Consider the following 19,104-nt stretch of genomic DNA (forward strand, 5'->3'; position numbering starts at 1 on the left):
TGTTTGGAGCCAAGTTGCATGCTCCATCCTTCTGTTGAGACTGTGATCTATATTTTCAAGGCTCTTGGCTGTCACCTCCCTGCAACTTTGGTTGGTATCAGGTTCTGCTGCCAACCTGAGAGCAACCTTGAGCTTAATTTAACTTGCTAACTTATGTAATAAACACTTCTGTGTTTTTTAACCCAGTCTATGCCACAGCTGGAAGGCACTACCTATAAATGTCTTACTCCTTGACTTTCCTTTGTTACTTTCCCAGTTATCCTCTGCTAGTATAGAACTAAAACCTCAGTAATAGATTAGCAGATACTACTATGAGATCACCACCCATCATTCACAGCATCATTGGTTTACCTTTCTTTTGTCCATTGTGCTCCTCCGTTTTCTTGCTGTATCCACCTATCTGGCATATATTTTATGTTTTATTTTTTTATTTTTTTTAGAGAAGTAGCTGATAAGGTTTGACAAGGTAGACTCATCAAGTTGTTAGGCATTTGTACAGTATTCACTCTTTACTCACTCTGTTCCAAGACTGCTTTACTGCAGTAGAAAAAAAATAATAATAATGCCATCTTTGGCAGAATGATGTCAAAGACCCAGATCCCTGAAAACTCTGTAACAAGTAAGGCTGCTGAAAGGTTGATGTTTTGCTGCTACATGGGGTTTGACATGCATATTAGTTGACTGTATCATTATTGGACGTGTACTGCTTGTATGCATCAATGGCTTGGTTAATCTTTTGGCAGCGTGGTAATTCTTCTAAGTCTGGAAGACTGTTTGCCTGGGTTTTCTTCAATCTTTATATGTAGATACAGGAATATATTTTCACTTCCATGTTTAAAAACTAGTCTAAGAGTGTAAAGGGGATTTAGTACAAATGAAATGAGAGACTATAGTATTTGAGCAGTGTATTTATCAGACACATGAGTTTTAAAAACTGGTCTGTTCCTATGCAGGAGGAAAATCCACCTAGGAATCCATTTCTGTCATTATTCCCACAGGTGGTCTTTTCTTAACCTTTTTAAGAGCTTTCTGAGACAACTGCAAGATCTATTCATCTACTCATTTTGATTTACTAGAACATTGTATAGCTTAGAAAAAAAAAAAAAAGAAAGAAAAAAAAGAAAAATTATATAGACTATGGTAAGATGATTGTGGTAGGCTGAGCTTGGCCAGATGTCAGATGCCGACCCAGTCACTCTTTCACTCTCATTCCCACTACTCTATAGGATAGGGGAGAAAATAAGGTGAAAAGACTCATGGATTTAAGATAAACCCAGAGAGTGCACGTATGAGTTACTTTCACAAGCAAGACAGACTCAAGTTGGGGAAAATTAATTTAATTTATTGTAAATTAAAATAGATTTGTATAGTGAGAAACAAAAAGATTAAAACACCTTCTTCCCACTCCCTTTTCCCAGGCTCAACTTCACACCTTCATTCCCAATTCCAACACCTACTCCACCCACCCCCCAGAGACGCAAGGAAGCTTGAGTATGGGGGATTATGGTTAGCCCATGACAGCTCCTCTCTGCCACTCCTTCCTCCTCACACTTTTCCCCTGCTCCATGGTGGATCTTCTCCGCAGGCTGCTGGAGAATCTGTGTTCTGCTGCCTGGAGCACCTCCCTTGGTCTTCACAGGGCTTTTAACCCCTCACTCCTCACACTGCCATGAATGAATTTTAAACTTCCTTAAATGTGTTTTCCCAAGGGGACCACCAGCTTGGCTGATGGACTCAGCTGTGTCCTGCAGTGTGTCCTTTGGAGCTGGCTTTGTCTGGCACCGGGCAATCCCTGGCCTCTTCCCACAGAGGCCACTTCTGCAGCCCCCTGTTACCAATGCCTTGGCACCTACACCCAACACAATGATGAACAAGTATGACCCTTCAAAAAACAGCTGTTGCCAGCAGAATATCCTTTGCGTCAAGGTGCTACAAAGGGGCAAGGGGCCAGGAGCATCAGAGGCTCCCTAGGCCACCAGGGCAAGGCTTGTCAGCCAGGGCCTGTCCTTCTGCCCCACCAGGAGAAGGCACCTGGGGGTACCAGGACAGCCCCAGCCCTGACACCAGGCACGTTCCTGGGATGGGGCCAGGGTAAGACCTGTGTATGGGCCCACGGGTTGGCCTGGTTGGGCAGAGCACGATTGTGGGGAGATGGCCCTGCAGGATCTTCGTTGGGGTAGCGGCTGACGGCTCCAGGATCTGATGTAGGGTCCTGAGTGCAGGGGATCCCAGTGGGTGGGCAGGTTATAAATATCTGAGAAGGTTCTAAAGTTTTCAGAGAAAGACGAAGAACTGAAAAAAAAAGAAAATAAAAAAGTTCACTTGTCAATTCAGTTATGCTCTTTTAACTGTTACATTCCATTTCATGGTCTCGTGACGGCATGACTTCAGTTAAAAGCACAAATGACCATCCACTGTCCTCTTCCTGTTTATAACACTTGTTTGAAACATTTCCCGTAACTGAGTTTGACACTAACAGTCATTTGCAATCAATAGGAAGAAGTGATAAAAAAGACCTCGAGATGGAGAATGAAGAGGGTTACACAGAACTGAATTTCAAAGCAAGGAAGAAAAACTCCAATGCAGGTAAGCATATAAGTATATATATATATATCCTTCTGTATTCAGACATATTTGACTTACTATAAAACAATCAAACAAACAAACAAACAAAAACCACCACAAATCTGCCAAAATTTTAGTTGGTGTTGCTAATGAGCCAATGGTATATGGCTATATATTGAGAAACATGATGGACGGTAGGTAAAAAGTACCACCAGGCTTGGAGTGTGTGTTGACAGTCCCAGTACAGGATGGAGATTAGAAAATGGAGGTATGGGAAGAAAACATAAAGCAGTAATTGTCAGCAAGCTTGCAGTGGTCTCAGCTCATCACCTATTTATGTTTTGTCTGGTATTTTTTTTTCCTCCAAGAATCACACCCAAGGAGAATTTAAGAATAATTTAAATGAAAACTGTAAGACAGTAACTTGCTGCCCAGTAAGCTTTTTCAACAACTTTTGGAGGGTTTTGTCAGGAGCAGCAGGGGAGAAAGTACAAAGATAAATGCTGGAAGGCTTTCAAGATCACTTTTGCTAAACTCCACTTGTTTTAAGTGATGTGCAGGAGAACTCAGACCACAAATATCAAGTCCTCAGAGCAATTAGACATCCAGGTTCCAAACAGTTAATTAGCTATGATGATAGGTTCCTGAGAAATTCTGGCTGCCCTCTTAAATAACAACAATTTTTATAAGTAAAAAAGTGAAAGCCAACTTAAGTTACTCAGCATAGTAGGACTAATTCTGTGCAACTTTATTGACATAAATTGTGCCGGTTTTGCTATTATTAAAACTTATACTGAGAGTCTGTTCCCAACTATAATAAAAGTACAAAACCAGCAAAAGTGAGAGAAAAATAAAAAGCTGGAAAAGCATGGAAAGCTGATAATAAAACTTAATATTTATTTAACTAAGAATTTTAAGTTATCAAACTTGTCAAAATGCAAAAATATGTTGCTGTAATGGAGTAGGTTGAACATTTTCATTTAAAAGAAGCAGAAAATCAGGCAAAGTGTATGTTATCAAATGTACATAATAGTATGTGACCATAAACACACAGAGCATGTAATGACTAAATCAGTTTTAAAATGCGCTGTCTTCATCTCCCTGCATGACTGGGTATCTTCCCAAAAGACCACTGCAGGAGCAAACAGGCAGAACAGGAAGACTTCAGGCAAGCAGCTTACAGGAACAGTGGTTCCTTTAAGCCTCCTTCAGGCCATATCCACCTGCTCCACTGTGGGCTCCTCCACGGGCTGCAGGGGAACTTCTGCTCTGGTGTCTGGATCACCTCCACTTCCTTCTTCACTGACCTGTGTTTGCAGGGTTGTTTCTCTGTACATTTTCTAAGTTCGCTCTCCCAGCTGCTGTTGTACAGCAGATTTTTTTTTCCCTTTCTTAAATACTCACAGAGGTGCAACCAGCATTGCCTAGTGGCTCTTATCTGACATGTTATAGCTTCTGGGCTTTTCTCACAGACTCCACCCTTGCAGTCCCCCTCCTACCAAAATATTGCCACATAAGCTCAATATACAGTGTGTGAGCTAGATTTAGACTAGACACAGACTAGTCATGGTAGCATGGTATCTCAGAAGTGAATTTGCTGGAGTGGTTAGTAGTGGTCACAATGCCCTGTTGGCATAATCCAATGCAATATTGACACCAGTTCTTGTAGCACAGAAGAAAGACCACAATGCAGAGCTCCCCTTCCTCCTTGCAGTCACATCCGGTCTTGCCAGTGGCACAAGCTGCAGAGGTGTCCTGAGAAGCTGGGCAAATACCAAGGTGTTAGCTTGTGCTTCACTGTCAGCACTGTGATATCACCGCTACCAGAGCTCACTTTGGGTATCTGTGCAATAATCTGAGTGTTTACACAAGTCACTTGTTACCGTTTTGCCTGCAGTCCAGCCATTGTGCAAATCATGGCAGAGATAAGATTAGATAACCTAGTTGCCTTTTTGTTGTCAAAATCACTGCACAGTACCCAAGGAAGAAGGAGAATGCACACGTATGCATAACCATAATATATGTTGCATAGTCAGTGAAAAGAACTGTATTCTATTTACAGAATATGTACTGTCTAAATAGGGTGGGAATATAAAAACAGTGGGGATTAACTATTTGAATATTTAAAGACAACTAGTCACATATACAGAATTTCCCAAGTAAGCATGATTGAATGGACAAATGAGGAAAAAAAATGTTTGACCTTTGTGTAAAACTGACAGCTAGAAACCAGCCATGAAGTGGAAGTGTTAGAGAAAATGAATTTATCCTGTTGCACAAAGTTCAATAGTCTTTTCATGATTTGAAATGCAGCTCCACACATTACATTTTTGAAATAATAGTGTTGCAGCAGAGAACTTTTCAAACAGCTGATTCACATCTGATCTAGATCACCAGTATTTGAAATGTAACAGTTATTAAAGGATATTTACAAAAGATACTTCCTGATGTAATTTACTAGATGCAAAACAAGATCTTTATGAGGTAAAATATTTTCCTACCCCATTTTCTCTTCCGAGAAGGTTAATTTCCATGAAATGGAAAGTCATTCTTCTGTTGTTCTCTGACTTTATTCCAGGACCCCAACTCAGGGCAGATGAGGGTAAGGAGTAGCACTGTATGTAATGGAGGGGCTGGACTACATGGAGCTTGCAGTTGGTGCTGACATGGTAGAGAGCCTCTGAGTAAGGATTAAGAGACAAACAAATTAACAGATGCCATTGTGGGGGTCTACTATAGGCCACCCAGCCAGGATGATGACACCTATGAATTGTTCTTTAAGGAGCGAAGAGATACTCTAGATCAGCCACCCTTGTCCTTTTTGGTGACTTCAGCTTGCCAGATGTGAACTGGGAATACCACACAGCTGATGCAAACATGTCCAGGAGATTCCTAAAAAATCTTGATGATAACTTCTAGGTACAGGTACTAAAGGAGCTGGCTAGGTAAGGTGCCCTCCTAGATCTGTTTCTTGTGAACAGAGAGGATCTCTTGGGTGGAGTGGCGATTGGTGGCCATCTTGGCCATAGTGACTGTGAAATAAGTAATCAAATTTAAAATATCTGGTGAGAGGAGGAGAACTGCCACCAGAACTTCAACCCTGTATATGGGGAAAGCAAGCAGACTCCCATATGGAGCTGCTCAGGGAACTGGTGAGCAAAGTCCCCCAGGAAACGGCTCTCGAAGACATTGGTGCCCATCAGTGCTACTCAGTTTTTAAGTACCACCTCTTATGAGCACAGGAACAGGCAATTCTAAAATGCTGGAAGTCAAGCAAGCAGGACAGAAGGTTGGCTTGGCTGAGCAGAGATCTTCTTGTAGACCTTAGGCAGAAAAAGAAAGTGTGTGTCTTCTGGAAACAAGGTTGGGTGACATGGAAGGACTATAGAGATGCCGTTCACCATTGTAGGGAGAACATTTGTGCAGCCAGGGCTCAATTAGAGTTGAAGCTGACCAGTATTGCGGGGGCTTTTTTAAAGGGCATTTTAAAATATGCTAACAGCAAAAGGAGGACCAGAGCAAACATTGGTCCATTACTTGATGAGGATGGTCAGCTCACAAATAGGGACGTAGACAAAGCAGAGATGCTCAATGCCTTCTTCCCCTCTGTCTTCAACACCGATGGTGGGCTCTGAGTTGGAGGACCATGACTGCGGTAACAATAAACTTCCAGCCAACCCCGAGCTTGTGGAGGATTTGCTGCTCCACCTGGATGCATATGAGTCTATGGAGCATGAAGGGCTTCTTCGCAGGGTACTCAAAGAGCTGGCTGATGTCATTGCAAGACCTCTCATTTGTCAGTGGTCTTGAGATTCTGGAGAGGTCCTGTTTGACTGGAAGCTGGCAAAAGTTACTGTTTTCAAGAAGGGCAAGAAAATAGACCCTGGCAATTACAGGCCTGTCAGTCTCAGTTCAGTGCCTGGTAAAATTATGGAGAAGTTTATTCTGGAAGTTATTGAAAAACACCCGAAAGACAATGCAGTCATTGCTCACAGCCACCTTGGGCTCATGAGGTGAAGGTCCTGCTTAACAAACTTAATTTCCTTTCATGACAAGGTCACCCACCTAATTGACCAGGGGAAGCCAGTTGATGTGATGTTTTCGTATTTCAGCAAAGCTTTAGACAGTGTTTCTCACCATATCCTTCTGAACAAAATTACCAGCATACAGATAGACGAATACATAATGTGATGGGCGAGCAATTGGCTGATGGGTTGGGCTCAAATTATGTAAATGAGGTTACATCAGGCTGGTGGCCATTCACTAGTGGGGTTCCCTGGGGCTCCATTTTAGGGCCATTTCTCTTTAAAGTTTTCATAAATGACTTGGATGCAGGACTTGAAGGTATACTTAGTAAGTTTGCGGGTGACACTAAATTGGGAGGAGCTATTGACCCTCGAGGGTAGAGAGGCCTTGCGGAGAGATCTTGACAAAACAGAGGGCTGGGTAATCACCAGCTGCATGAAGCTGAACAAGAACAAGTGCCAGATTGAGCACCTGGGTTGGAGTAACCCTGGATATACATACCGACTGCAGGATAAGAGGCTGGAGATCAGCCCCACAGAAAGAGATCTGGGGCTTCTGCTTAATGGCAAGTGGAATATGAGTCAACAGTGTGCCCTGGCAGCCAAAAGGGTGAACCATATCCTCAGGTGCATTAGGCATGGCATTGCTAGCCAGTTGATGAAAGTGACTGTCTCACTCTACCCTGTGCTGGTGTAGCCTCACCTTGAGTACCATGTGCAGTTTGGGGCTCCACAATATAAGACGGACATAAAACTACTAGAGAGCATCCAAAGGAGGGCTATGAAGATGGTGAAAGGGTCTAGAGGGCAAGACATGTGAGGAGTGCCTGAAGTTACCTGGTTTGTTCATCCGAGAGGAGACTGAGGGGAGGCCTCCTGGTGGCCTGCAGCTTCCTCACGAGGGGAGCAGAGGGGCAGGCACTGAGCTCTGCTCTCTGGGGACAGTGACAGGACCTGAAGGAATGGCATGGAGCTGCAACAGGGGAGGTTGAGCTGGACATTAGGAAAAGGTTCTTCAGTGAGGGGGTGGTTGAGCTCTGGAAGAGGGCCCCCAGGGAAGTTCATGGCACCAAGCGAGTCGGAGTTCAAGAAGTGTTTGGTCAATGCTCTCAGACATCTGGTCTGATTTTTGGATGGTCCTGTGTGGAGCCAGGAGCTGGTCATGGTGGGTCCTTTCCAACTCAGGATATTCTATGTTTCTATGAAAAAATTCTCCAAATTATAACACAGACTTTTCTAAAGGCCATCCAGTGTACAGGTGATTAATTAGTGAGTCCTGGTGCTAAAGAATTTAGCCCAAAGGTCTACTGGTCCTTTGTTGATTGACGGTGTGGGTATTCATAGCCCTAGAACTTCTTTTTTATTTGTACATTACATATTTGTCTTTTTCTTTGCAGCTTAGAAACTAAGCTAGAAACTTAGAAACTTCAATTCTTCCTTATATCTTTTTACTGTTTGTGAGGTTTTGTTTAGCAATATTTGTTAAATGCTTGCTGTGACATGTAACAGTCGTGTTACTTGCCAGGGTGATATCCCCCTGATATGAAGAAGCAGAAACTGGTAGCTGTTCCACTTATAACCTCAAATGGACTGGCAAACAGTGAAAACAGATTCAACAAATTTAAACCCAAGAAAACTTTTCATAAATGAATTTGTTAGAAACAAGAACCACTTGATATGCATGAGGCAACCAAAAGGGAAAAGGGAACAATCACAAAGCACATAGCAATGTGACAGTGAAGGATATTCTGTCTGAATGATGTCTAGAGAAACACAGATTTATGTCCTAGGTAATATCTCATGCCATGTTTATAAAACCATCTTATTTCTTGCAGAATTTTCCTCTGATTCTTCAGCCTTGCGGTATCTTGCTGCACTCTCAGGATTTCTGAATCTTGTATTTCTGGGAGCTGTGATTGCATTATTTCAGCAATGTGAGTGACCAAGTGAAATATTTTGCTCTAATTCCTGTGCAATTGGCAGGTGTTAATCCTTGACTTAAACAATTTTTCCAAACAGACTGTTTTGATATGGTGACAAGATCACTCAATGCTTTTTACTATTAGGTTTCCAATGAAGGTGAGAGGAGTTATTGGTATTTTGAGGCTGTGGATCTGCAGAAGATCAGTGGCTTTCAGAGGGCTGTTGCATGTTTGGAGTTTATGAACAGATCTGGAGTCTCTCATTTTTCAGTCCCTCAGCCTGAGGTTCCCTCTTCTTCTTTTCCAGAACTGAACAAATAACCCAGATTTCTAGCCAAAGAATTAATTTTTCAGTTTGTAAAAGCACTTTTATTAATGAAACAGAGTTCAGTCTGGATATGTGGTATAACTGGAACCCCTGCTACCTCCTCCTCGTCTCATCCTCACGGCCAGTCTTCACCTCTTGATGCCCGTCTTTGCCTGCCTTAAGTTTCAGCCAGTCCTACCTGACTTGCACAACAAGAAATGTGAGCTGTACTTCAGGGATGGATGAGATAGGAGGGTGGAAGATGTTACATGTAGATGAAAAATACCTCTTTAAACAGAAATAAAAAGGTGTGCCTATAAATTTGTAAATGTGGTCTTTCCACTTTCCACAAAATGTATGCATAAGCACTGGGTTACTGCCAGTACTGATCGCAGAGCTTAAATATCTAGCACAAATGTATGTCATTATCCCTGGACATTTAAACTTTGGCATCAGAAAGAAGTGGCTGCAGTTGCTCTGGACAAGCAAGTTGAACAAGGTGGTCATCAACAAGTATCTAAATACTTATCAAGGAGTCTAATTTTAGTTTTCTCCTTCAGAAAATCTCAGCCTGATAACCCCAATGTCCAGCCTGCTTCTGGACATCAAAATCACTTTGCACATCAAAATCACGTGAGAATTTGGGAGAAAATGGAAATTCAGAAGCACTTCTGGATATAACTATATTGTTAATGGCAGTCAGCCATTCTCCCTTTCTCTGGATGTGAGTCCTGCACTCTCACATCAACCCATTCTTTTCTGAAATTAGCTGAATACAGAGTTCAGGCACTAGAAAATCAATGGCACAGCCATGTTATTTGAGAGATGGCTGTTATATACCATGTTGTTAAAAACAAGTTGATGACACAATCCGTGCTGTCTATGGGAGTTCTTTACAGTTTATTTGTGAACTTTACATTAAAATGTTGGAGATTCTTGTCCAGGTGACTTGCTATCAAGTGATGTGTGGAAGCCCAGACAAAATATTTCTGAAAGTGGCAATATCTCAGGGGAAGATCTCCATGAAAACAACTTATTGACTGCATTAAAGGAGAGTTTATGCATGAATACAAATGGTAAGGAAATAAAATCTCGTTCATAGTACCATAAATGGTTTGAATCTCTAGAAAAGTTTAATATAAGAAATAAACACCTGGATGAAGTAACCGACCTTCAGATTATAGAATAATAATATTTATATTGTTAAAGATGTATAAAGCGATATATTTCAGAGTTCCATTCTTGGAAATGTTAGTTTGAGGAAGAAATTCAAGTGGAGCAGTGATACTGAAGGTCTTTGTGACTTCTCTGTGGGTTCCATGGAAACCAGTTGTACTACTCCCAGGGATTTCAGCAGAACGGGAATTTTATCTGTGGCTTCTATCCAAGTTTTTATGTAAACTATTTAGCACAATTATCTAGAGTTCTGAAATATTTAAATGCACAGAGTGATCCCTAATCCCTAATGACTATCCTTATTGCCACTGTAAAGCAGAAACAATGTGCTTTCTTAAAATGAAGTGTACCATCACAGTTTCTGCCCCACTCCCGGCTTAAAGCTTCTTTAATCTCATATTCAGAAGCCTCAGAAAAAGCGCAAGTCAATACTACTAATATCAGTTGTAAATAACGCAGTGTCAAATCCATTCACCCCAAACTCTTCACAGACTCCAGATGTGAACTCTGCCCCATTGGTTGGAAGCTGCATTATGGGAGATGTTATTACTACTCAGAAAAAAGTGACACCTGGGAGAATAGTAGAAGGTATTGCTTAGGAAGAAAATCTGAGCTCCTGATTATAGAAAATGAGACTGAAATGGTAAGCTTGTAAGGCACTCTGTGGTTCAAATATTATTTTTACTTATACCTTGAGAATCCAAATATCACAGCAGAGCTTTTCATGTATATTTAGAAGACATTTCTAATCCATATATGCTCATAAAAGGCATTGTCAGTGGTAAATGCACTGATGATTGATCTCTGCATGTTAAGAAATGTTTGTGTCAAAAAGACCAGTAGTCTAGATTTCATTTAAATAGATGCAATGATATGCTTATACTTCATCTCCAGCAAGACCCAGATGGAATTTGATTGAAGGATTATTGCATGTTTTATTCCAAATCAAACCAGTTCAGAGCTAAGTTGATATAAAGGCTGCTGCCTGTCTTCTGGGGATGGAACTATTTCTCTGTACTTTATACATTTTAAAATGTCAGTATCAGGCTGAGCTGGCAAAATGATCACCTCCTTCCTTGTAAGGGGAAAAAAAGAGGTACCTTCAGCTGCTATATTTCAGATCAGCCTGATCCTCATCTAAAATGTGCTAAAGGAATGAACCCAGGGCCAGCAAGGAGCCAAAATTAGCTCCTTGGTTGATCCACTTTCCAACATTAGCCACAGTACAGGGGTATAATTGAGAGTCTGAACAAATTTATATGCTGTTTTTCCTTCAATTTCTTGGAAACATTCTCTGGAGTCTTTGGGCATGGAAGCCTTGCTGTTTTTAAAATATTAGTTATCACTGTATGTTACTGGTGCTGGAGTTTTATGAAGTGCCATTATTATGAGAATTCAAAGGCATACCTTTCTCCAGGATTTCTTAAATAAACTGAAGGATAAAGACATTGGCTTTGTTTGGACCGGATTAAGTTTCAATGAGGATGAAGGAAAATGGGTATGGCTCAATGATCCCAAACATCTAGGGCACAGGTAAGTTCATTCTGGAATCAATCAGTATTGGCTTCTACAATGTATTCCCTACTTGCTGTGCTGAGGCTATTCAGCCATTACCACGAGAAAGTGACAATATGATATCAGAAAAAGTGAGAATATGATGTCAGGTGCCATGCTCCAGTCAGGCATCTCAGCCTATCCTGATTTTTCTCTATACAGAATTCTGATCAAAACATGCAGATGAAAAGTGAAATTCGTTGACAGATTTCAGAAAAGAAACTGGTTTTATTAGGAGGTGAGAATGCTGCATAAGCTTTTTTCTTCCAGCTATATTTCAAGTAGGGAAGCAGAAAGGATGAAGCTTACTAAACAAGCAAAACCTGCCTGCTTTGCCAGAGAATCAAAAGAATGACAGCATAAAAACAACAACCACAAAAATCCAGTCTTTGTGGCTTCACTATTTATCTATTCAATTTTTTTCCCCCATAACACAAATTCCAAGATATTTATGTCTGTTTGTGGTTTTGCTGTTGCAGTTTTACAATAAAAGGAAGGAAGAAAGAAGAAAAATGTGCTGCCTATAAGCTGACAGAAATGCATGCTGATAACTGCCACTCCCTATACAAGTGGATTTGCAGGAAGAGTGCAGTGTTTCTGCGGGTCTAAGACGTTTTAAAGTGAAAGAGAGTAGGTTCTTTGAAGATTTATAGCATTTTACAGTGGGTAGGATATCTGATGTAAAATTAAGGGGAAATTGTTGACCTGAATTCTGATGAATTAATGCATTGTTATTCTATTTGTGATTAAAATCTAGGAAGATTTCAGGCTTCTTTCTCTCTTCTTTTCCAGATGAAGGTATAAAATCTATGTTTTTGTGCACGCTGATGCACGGCCCCTTAAAGCTACAAAAACAAGTAGCCTACCAACTTTAAGTTTAAGGAGTTTAAGGAGTCTAAGAGTTGTATAAACCACAGGTAAAATGAGGGTTTTGTACCAGCCTGGCAAATAGATACCAACAGGCCAAAAGTTGCTGCTGCTGCTTATTTTAGATGAAGAGGTTATAATTAAACTATGCACTTAAATGTGCCTGCATATCTTACCACTAGAGGACCAACATAGGAAGCCAGCACGACTCTGTGAAAGAGCAAGTCAAAATCTAGTATATTTTAAAAAAATTGGTTTCATGTACTTCATTCAGTGCTACAGAATTTGAAACTTAAAATACCATAAATACCTCCTGAAGTTGGATGTGAGATTCAATTGTCTGTCTTTGTTCTACTAGCGCACTAGAAATATCAAAGTCATATTTATGGGGCTACGGGGCTATAATCACTCCACTATTGATAGTCCACTGACAGACAATTCTTACAAGTCAGATTTTTGTTTGTTTGTTTGTTTGTTTAATTTTGCAACCCTCTTACATCTCAAGGCTACTGATCATGATGGGGCAGTGGATCTCAGAGAAATTTGCTCTTTTCTCTCTGCTCTAACCTTAAGATAACTTGTACAGGTCTGAGAGTAATCTGTAGTTCTTCATTGTTAGTATAACTATAACATACTAAGCATTTTAGTAGCCAAGAGAAATCAGTATAATGATTAAAATGATGACTCTAGGGTGTAAAGCCAAGTTCCAAATTGCTGTAGTTGTGGGAGATCACTCTAAGAGGCCCTTCCACCAGCAATGCTGTATTTTGGATTGCAGTAGCAATGTGGGTTCTTTGGTTACTTACTAAATGTCCAGTAACCTTTCCCTTTATGGCTTTTGAGCAACATGTCAGGCTTTAGGTGTAAGAGTAGTGTGCTCTGACATTTCTGGCAATTATCTGAAAATTGTTGAAAATTGCTTAGCAATGCCTAAATGTATTGAGCCTAACACCATACAATTGCAATGATTTCTGTGAGCTGGGTATTGCTTCTGTGGGTATGATGTAAATAAAACCACATCCTTCACCAGTGTTACTTTACATACACATCTATTATCAGATAAGTTATACACAGATTATATACAATTTGTGGACACGTGCTGTACACAATGTTGTTATACATCTCTAAAATTATCTGGCTAACTCCTTCACAACAACAAAAAAAATTTTTTGTAGTATTGGAACATGGTAGTATACTACTCACGTAGTTTTCTGAAATCTCTGTAATAGAGGAACTCTTGGTTACCACTATGACCGGTTTTCTATCCAGCCCAGAAGCATACGCTTTTACATATCTGTTTTATATCTCTGACATTATATAACACTTCACAAACTTGCAATCTTCCCATTCCCAATGTTGTAAATGTATACTTGATAGCATGCATTCTTTTTAAAATACATTTTATGATTATTACAGAATCACAGAATCACAGAATGGCTGATGTTGGAAGGGACCTCTGAAGATCATCTAGTCCAACCCCCCTGCCAAGCAGGGTCACCTACAGCACATTGCACAGGGTCGCATCCAGGCAGGTTTTGAGTGTCTCCAGAGCAGACTCCATGGTCTCTTTGGGCAGCCTGTTCCAGTGCTCTGTCACCCTCACAGTAATGTTTTTACACATTCAGATGGAACTTCCTGTGTTTCACTTTGTGCCCATTTGCCTCATCCTGTCGCTGAGCACCACTGAAAAGAGTCTGTCTCCATCCTTTTGACACCCTCCCTTCAGATATTTATACACATTGATGAGATCTCCTCTCAGCCTTCTATTCTCCAAGCTAAACAGGCCCAGCTCCCTCGGTCTTTACCAATAAGACAGATGCTCCAGTCCCCTCATCATCTTAGTAGCCCTACACTGAACTCACTGCAGTAGCTCCATGTCCCTCCTGTACTGGGGAGCCCGGAACTGGACACAGTACTCCAGGTGTGACCTCACCAGGACTTGAGTAGAGGGGCAGGATCACCTCCCTCAACCTGCTGGCAATACTCTTCCGAATGTACCCCAGGACACCTACCATTGTCCTTCTTGGCCACAAAGGCACATTGCTGACTTATGGTCAGCAATATTATTAATATTATGATTTCTAAACTTAATTGATTAAGCTTTGTTTTATATAGCACTTAAAATATTGAGTTTTACAAGTACACACCAGCACATCCATGTATATATATGTTACATGTGCAAACATAGAATCTTAGTCATAGAACAGCCCAGGGAGAGAGACCTGCAAAGATCACGATTACTATTATGAATGAGAGGCATGTTTATCTTCACTGAGAAAAACAGGTTTTCTCCTGATTAGAGACGGGAACACCTTGTAATTGGTTCGTTGTTTTTTTTTTTTTTTTTCCCATTATTCATAGTTTTCTCTTGATTTTAACTTCATTGGAATTGACCTAAAACAAAAAAGAGTATTATGCCTTTTTCCTTTCGTATATACATAAGCAACACCAAAAAGAAAGCAAAACCAGCTAAAATAACTGCCACAATACAACTTTGATTCACATTGATTCACTTTGAATACTGGCAGTACCTTAGCATCAGGGATGTGGACTTTTAGCATTGCACTGCTTTGTGGAAGGGTCACTTTCTGGACCAAAGTCAGCTTCATCATGACAGGATGTTTTGTAAGAGCCTCACAGGCTCAGGGGCCCACACCCTTCTCTTTTAAGGGCTTGCATTTTTTTCTACAGTGCACATTTTGTACTTATATTTAGTTTTTCTTATAATTCCCTGATCTTCACTCATAACCAGTCTTTATTCTACCTTGTTTTCAAGATTCAGCCCTTCTCCAATTTTACTTCCTCTGTGTTTTAACTCAACAGGCTCCTAATTCAGATTTTAGTTTCTTGCTTTTGCCTTTAAAGCCTGAATTTCGTGATCTAGCCTATGTGTCACTGACCACATTGCCTATATGCTGGCTCATGTGATCTCTTTACAGGAAGGTTTGGGTATTAATGCTTTACATTTTGCAAACTCTTTGTCAACATCTGAGGTGGTTTTATAAAAACGGGTTGTGAGAGCTTGAGTAATCCCATTCCCCAGCTCCAACAGTTCTTATAGAATGGGCTGGAGTGTAAGCAAGATACTCGCCAGGACCACAAGGTCACACATTAACTGCATTCATGGTGTTCTGTGATCACTGGAGGCCGCCATCCACAGACTGGCTTAACTCCAGCCTATGAGATTAATATTGTTACTCAATACCAGAGAAGGTCTTCTACGCTGGAACAGGCTCCCTAAGGAATTGGCCATGACACCGAGCCTGGTGGAGTTCAAGAAGCATTTGGACAACACAGCCAAACATATGGTTTGATTTTTGGGTATTCCTGTGTGGACTTGGGCTCGATGATCCTTGTGGGACCCTTCCAACTCAGGATAATCTATAATTCTGGTATTCACAGAGTTAACTAAAAACAATTAGGCTATTGTCAGGCAATCTGACTGCTAGACAACTGCTGTCACTGCTAAAACAAGCTAAAGTCAGCTCTGCCCAAGGCAAGTGCAGACAAATCCTGCGTGGTTAGATAGAAGCCTGTCACTTTTTGCTAGTAATGGGAAAATCACATTAACTAGGTTACAGGGCTGTCTCATTGTTATTTTCCATGTTCTCTCACAGACTTTCTGCAGAAGAGTGAACAATCATTTCCTATGGATATAATCAGAATATTATGTGGATATCAATCCCAACGACACGTGGAGAATTGTACACTGTCATTTATTCATCTGAACGGTTATCTTGCTATTTCTACATTAAGTGCTTTAACCTTCTGAACATCATTCAAGTTTTTCTGTGAAATACAAATGCAATGGTTTCTGTAAGTTAGATGTCATCCAGCTACTTGCAAAGTGAAAAATGGTTGTATTTGGTTATCCAGCCAAGCCTGGATAGCCAAGTAGCCTACGTACTTTAACTGCTGTGTAAATTTCTCTGGAACCCAGTAGGCACACAGATGTACAATGAAACATGCTGAATGAGTATGCTGCAACCAGAAGGAAATGCTACATTGCTTATCAAAAGAAAAATTCATGTAGCCAACCAAGTATTACTGTAAAAAATGCAAAATAAACAAGCTAAAAAATGGAGAAATGAAAGATTATCCAAGCAGGATTTGTTTTATTCCTATTACAGGCTTTTAATCTAATTACACTCACAGCTTTTTAAACAGAAATGCCATCCGTTTGGGGTGCTAAGTAAACCGGAAGAATACAAAACAGATTTCTCATATATGTGGGGTAACCTGAGATCCCTCTGACTAGTACATTTTTATGCTGAAACCATGAAAGCAGGCTAAGGAGTTCTGATTCTTTAGGTAGTTACTATGAGTTGCACTTACCTGCGAAAAAAATCACATGCTTTTTCTCCGGTCATCAGTTTCTAGCTCTAGAAACCGCTCAGTCAGCCTTCTAGTTCATAGTAAACTGCTGGTCTGTTAGCTTGCAAGGTTTGTTCCTCTGCAAAGCTTTACATGGTGCTTTTGTAGGGAGTTGGCCTTGTATAGAAAACCAACCAGGATCCAGACTTTACTGCTAAAGCTTCTCCAGGGGCTGAGCTCAGCCTCTCCTCTCTGTCCTGTGCCATCCCAGGCAGTGTGCTATAATTTTGCTAGCGTTGACTCCGAAAGACTGATAACTGGGCCACTACCTAATATTGCAGGAGGTGAGGTCACATATTTTATTCCTCTTCTTTGAGGAATTTTGATCACCAACTCTGTTCTGGATTTTGATCTGTTTCCTTCTGTTGGACAAAAATATATTTGATTAAAACTTGAACAGTATATTATGAAAAATATTACAGGCATGGTCTTCTTAATGGATTCCTAGCTAGTTCTTATATAAAAAAATCTGTAAAGACTAAAGCATAGTGTATAGTTTCCAAAGAATTAATCAAACAGAAGCTGTGAATGAAACCTTTGGCTTCTTGTAAGCTGGTCCCAGGATGCTCTACAGAGCTGTAACTGAAAGAATTAGCCTTTGAATCTTAAAATTTTATGCTCAAGAATAATTTATTCACAACTGTATTTCTGCCTCTTTGGGGGGGAAAAAAAAAAAAAAGGAGAAAAAAAGAAAAAGGAAAAAAAAAGTAAAGGTGCCACGTACTTGCAGTTGTAAAGAAATAACACTAGAGAGCACTGCAAGTTCTGTGGAAGGGCTGTTGCTGGCTGTAAGTCTCAGTCTGTGTTCCTGTAAACTTCCAGAGGGAAAATAATAATAATGATAACAACAGCAACTACAACAACAATAAAAATAAAAATAAAAATAAAAATAAAAATAAAAATAAAAATAAAGCATTCAAATAAACTGAGGAAGAAGGAATCTCTCGAATTCTCTAGTCCAACCTCTTGTTCATAGCAGGGCTAACCTTAAAGTTAGATGAGGTCACTCAGAGCAGCACTCTTGTCTATGTGAACTTTAGCCAAGGACAAAGGTCCCACAGGCTTCTCATTTCATAAACAGAAAGAAAATGATTGCCCCAAAATTACTCTGACAGTAAATACATACTGTAATTGGCCAAAGAATTTCTGGCTTTACATGTTGAGGGCATTTACAGAAAGAGCTCTGGAATATATGGGAAGATGGAATCTGACGTTATCTGGATTCAAGCACTACAATTTGTGAAGCAACTACCTGCAAATTAGGTGCAAGCTGCGTTCATAATCAGTCTGGCCTACTGAACAGGGTGCTGTGCTGAGGGTCAGGGGTGCTAAGCAGTCTTCTAGCCACTGCCACCAGGCTGCTGGGTGAGCTTGGGTAAATCTTTTGACTTCTGCTCCTCCATCTGCATCCTGGGAACAGTGACAGACCCTTCTTTGCAAAGTGCTTGTGGAAACACAGTTTAAAATGCTGCCCAAATGGTAATATGTTGTGATATACGAGGGTAAGATATGGGATCTCTGCTAGACCTGAAGAAAGGCAGGCTATGTCTGCATGGCAAAATACAGCATACCGCAGAAGGCCTAAACACATAGAGGCTTCATCTCCTAAGTCCACATGGCATGATGCTGCCCTGCACTGCACAGATGTACTCAGCACACGGTGTTACAGTTAGTTGCACTGAACCAAGAAGTGTTCACTCAGCCACAACGCTGTGGTCACACTGGGATGATCTGCAGCTCTGCACCAAAACATCTGTTATGACATCGCAGAGACAACCTCTGTTGTACGAAGTGCTAGATGCTGTTGTGGAGATGTATGGTCTACAGAAAGACACACTGCATTTTTTCCCAGCAGCCATTCTCCAGTTCACAGTTATGGGTGTTCCAGAAGACCAGAACATACCTTACGACATTGCCGAGCACATATTACCTAAGGAACAGGTCCCAACTGGCTCACTGACTCAAAGCTCCGAAGAAAAACTGATTCAGTGTGTGAGAGTGAAGGAAAGGAGAGACAGCAATATGGCAGTGTGTTGGAAGGGGTGTTCACCAGCTCCTTCCTGACATGCCATCACCAAACTGGTCAGGAGACTGAGCACATTCTTCTGTCCACATATTCACCCCATCACTGCTGAGCAGTGAAAAATGGCACTCACAATAAATACTCCACACAGCCACATCTTTGGGAATGAACCTGAAGAGTAAAAAAGAGTTGACATTCCCCCTTCACACAGCACCCCCCTTCCCACCCAAAAAAACCACAAAACACGCACACGTTAAAAAAAAAAAAAAAAAACCTGCACGGGGAAGAATC

At 40.8% G+C, this 19,104-nt stretch overlaps 1 protein-coding gene and 1 long non-coding RNA gene across 6 annotated transcripts in view; one reads left to right on the plus strand and one right to left on the minus strand.

The window, feature by feature from the left end:
- LOC310893008 (killer cell lectin-like receptor subfamily F member 1) overlaps nucleotides 1-16,705 on the plus strand; it is a 35,292-nt gene extending 18,587 nt beyond the window's left edge. The window contains exons 4-10 of one of the 5 annotated variants that reach the window (XM_083821406.1): nucleotides 2,497-2,586; nucleotides 8,426-8,524; nucleotides 9,764-9,895; nucleotides 10,487-10,638; nucleotides 11,413-11,528; nucleotides 12,029-12,179; nucleotides 16,034-16,705. In XM_083821406.1, the coding sequence (XP_083677532.1) occupies nucleotides 2,523-2,586; nucleotides 8,426-8,524; nucleotides 9,764-9,895; nucleotides 10,487-10,638; nucleotides 11,413-11,528; nucleotides 12,029-12,158 (693 nt within the window). In that variant the 5' untranslated portion in view covers nucleotides 2,497-2,522 and the 3' untranslated portion in view covers nucleotides 12,159-12,179; nucleotides 16,034-16,705. Of the gene's footprint in view, nucleotides 1-2,284; nucleotides 2,587-8,425; nucleotides 8,525-9,763; nucleotides 9,896-10,486; nucleotides 10,639-11,412; nucleotides 11,529-11,711; nucleotides 11,752-12,028; nucleotides 12,312-16,033 lie in introns of those variants that run through there. The other 4 variants (XM_083821404.1, XM_083821408.1, XM_083821405.1 and 1 more) reach the window with 4 other exon arrangements.
- Nucleotides 729-19,065, minus strand: LOC310893010. The gene is made up of 2 exons (XR_014578645.1): nucleotides 16,752-19,065; nucleotides 729-2,292 (listed from the first exon to the last, which is right to left on the minus strand). It is a non-coding gene; the product is annotated as an uncharacterized lncRNA (long non-coding RNA).
- Between the last annotated feature and the right edge of the window lie 39 nt (nucleotides 19,066-19,104).

The sequence above is a fragment of the Anser anser genome (assembly GCF_964211835.1).
Source record: "Anser anser genome assembly, chromosome: 1".
Classification (NCBI taxonomy): domain Eukaryota; kingdom Metazoa; phylum Chordata; class Aves; order Anseriformes; family Anatidae; genus Anser; species Anser anser.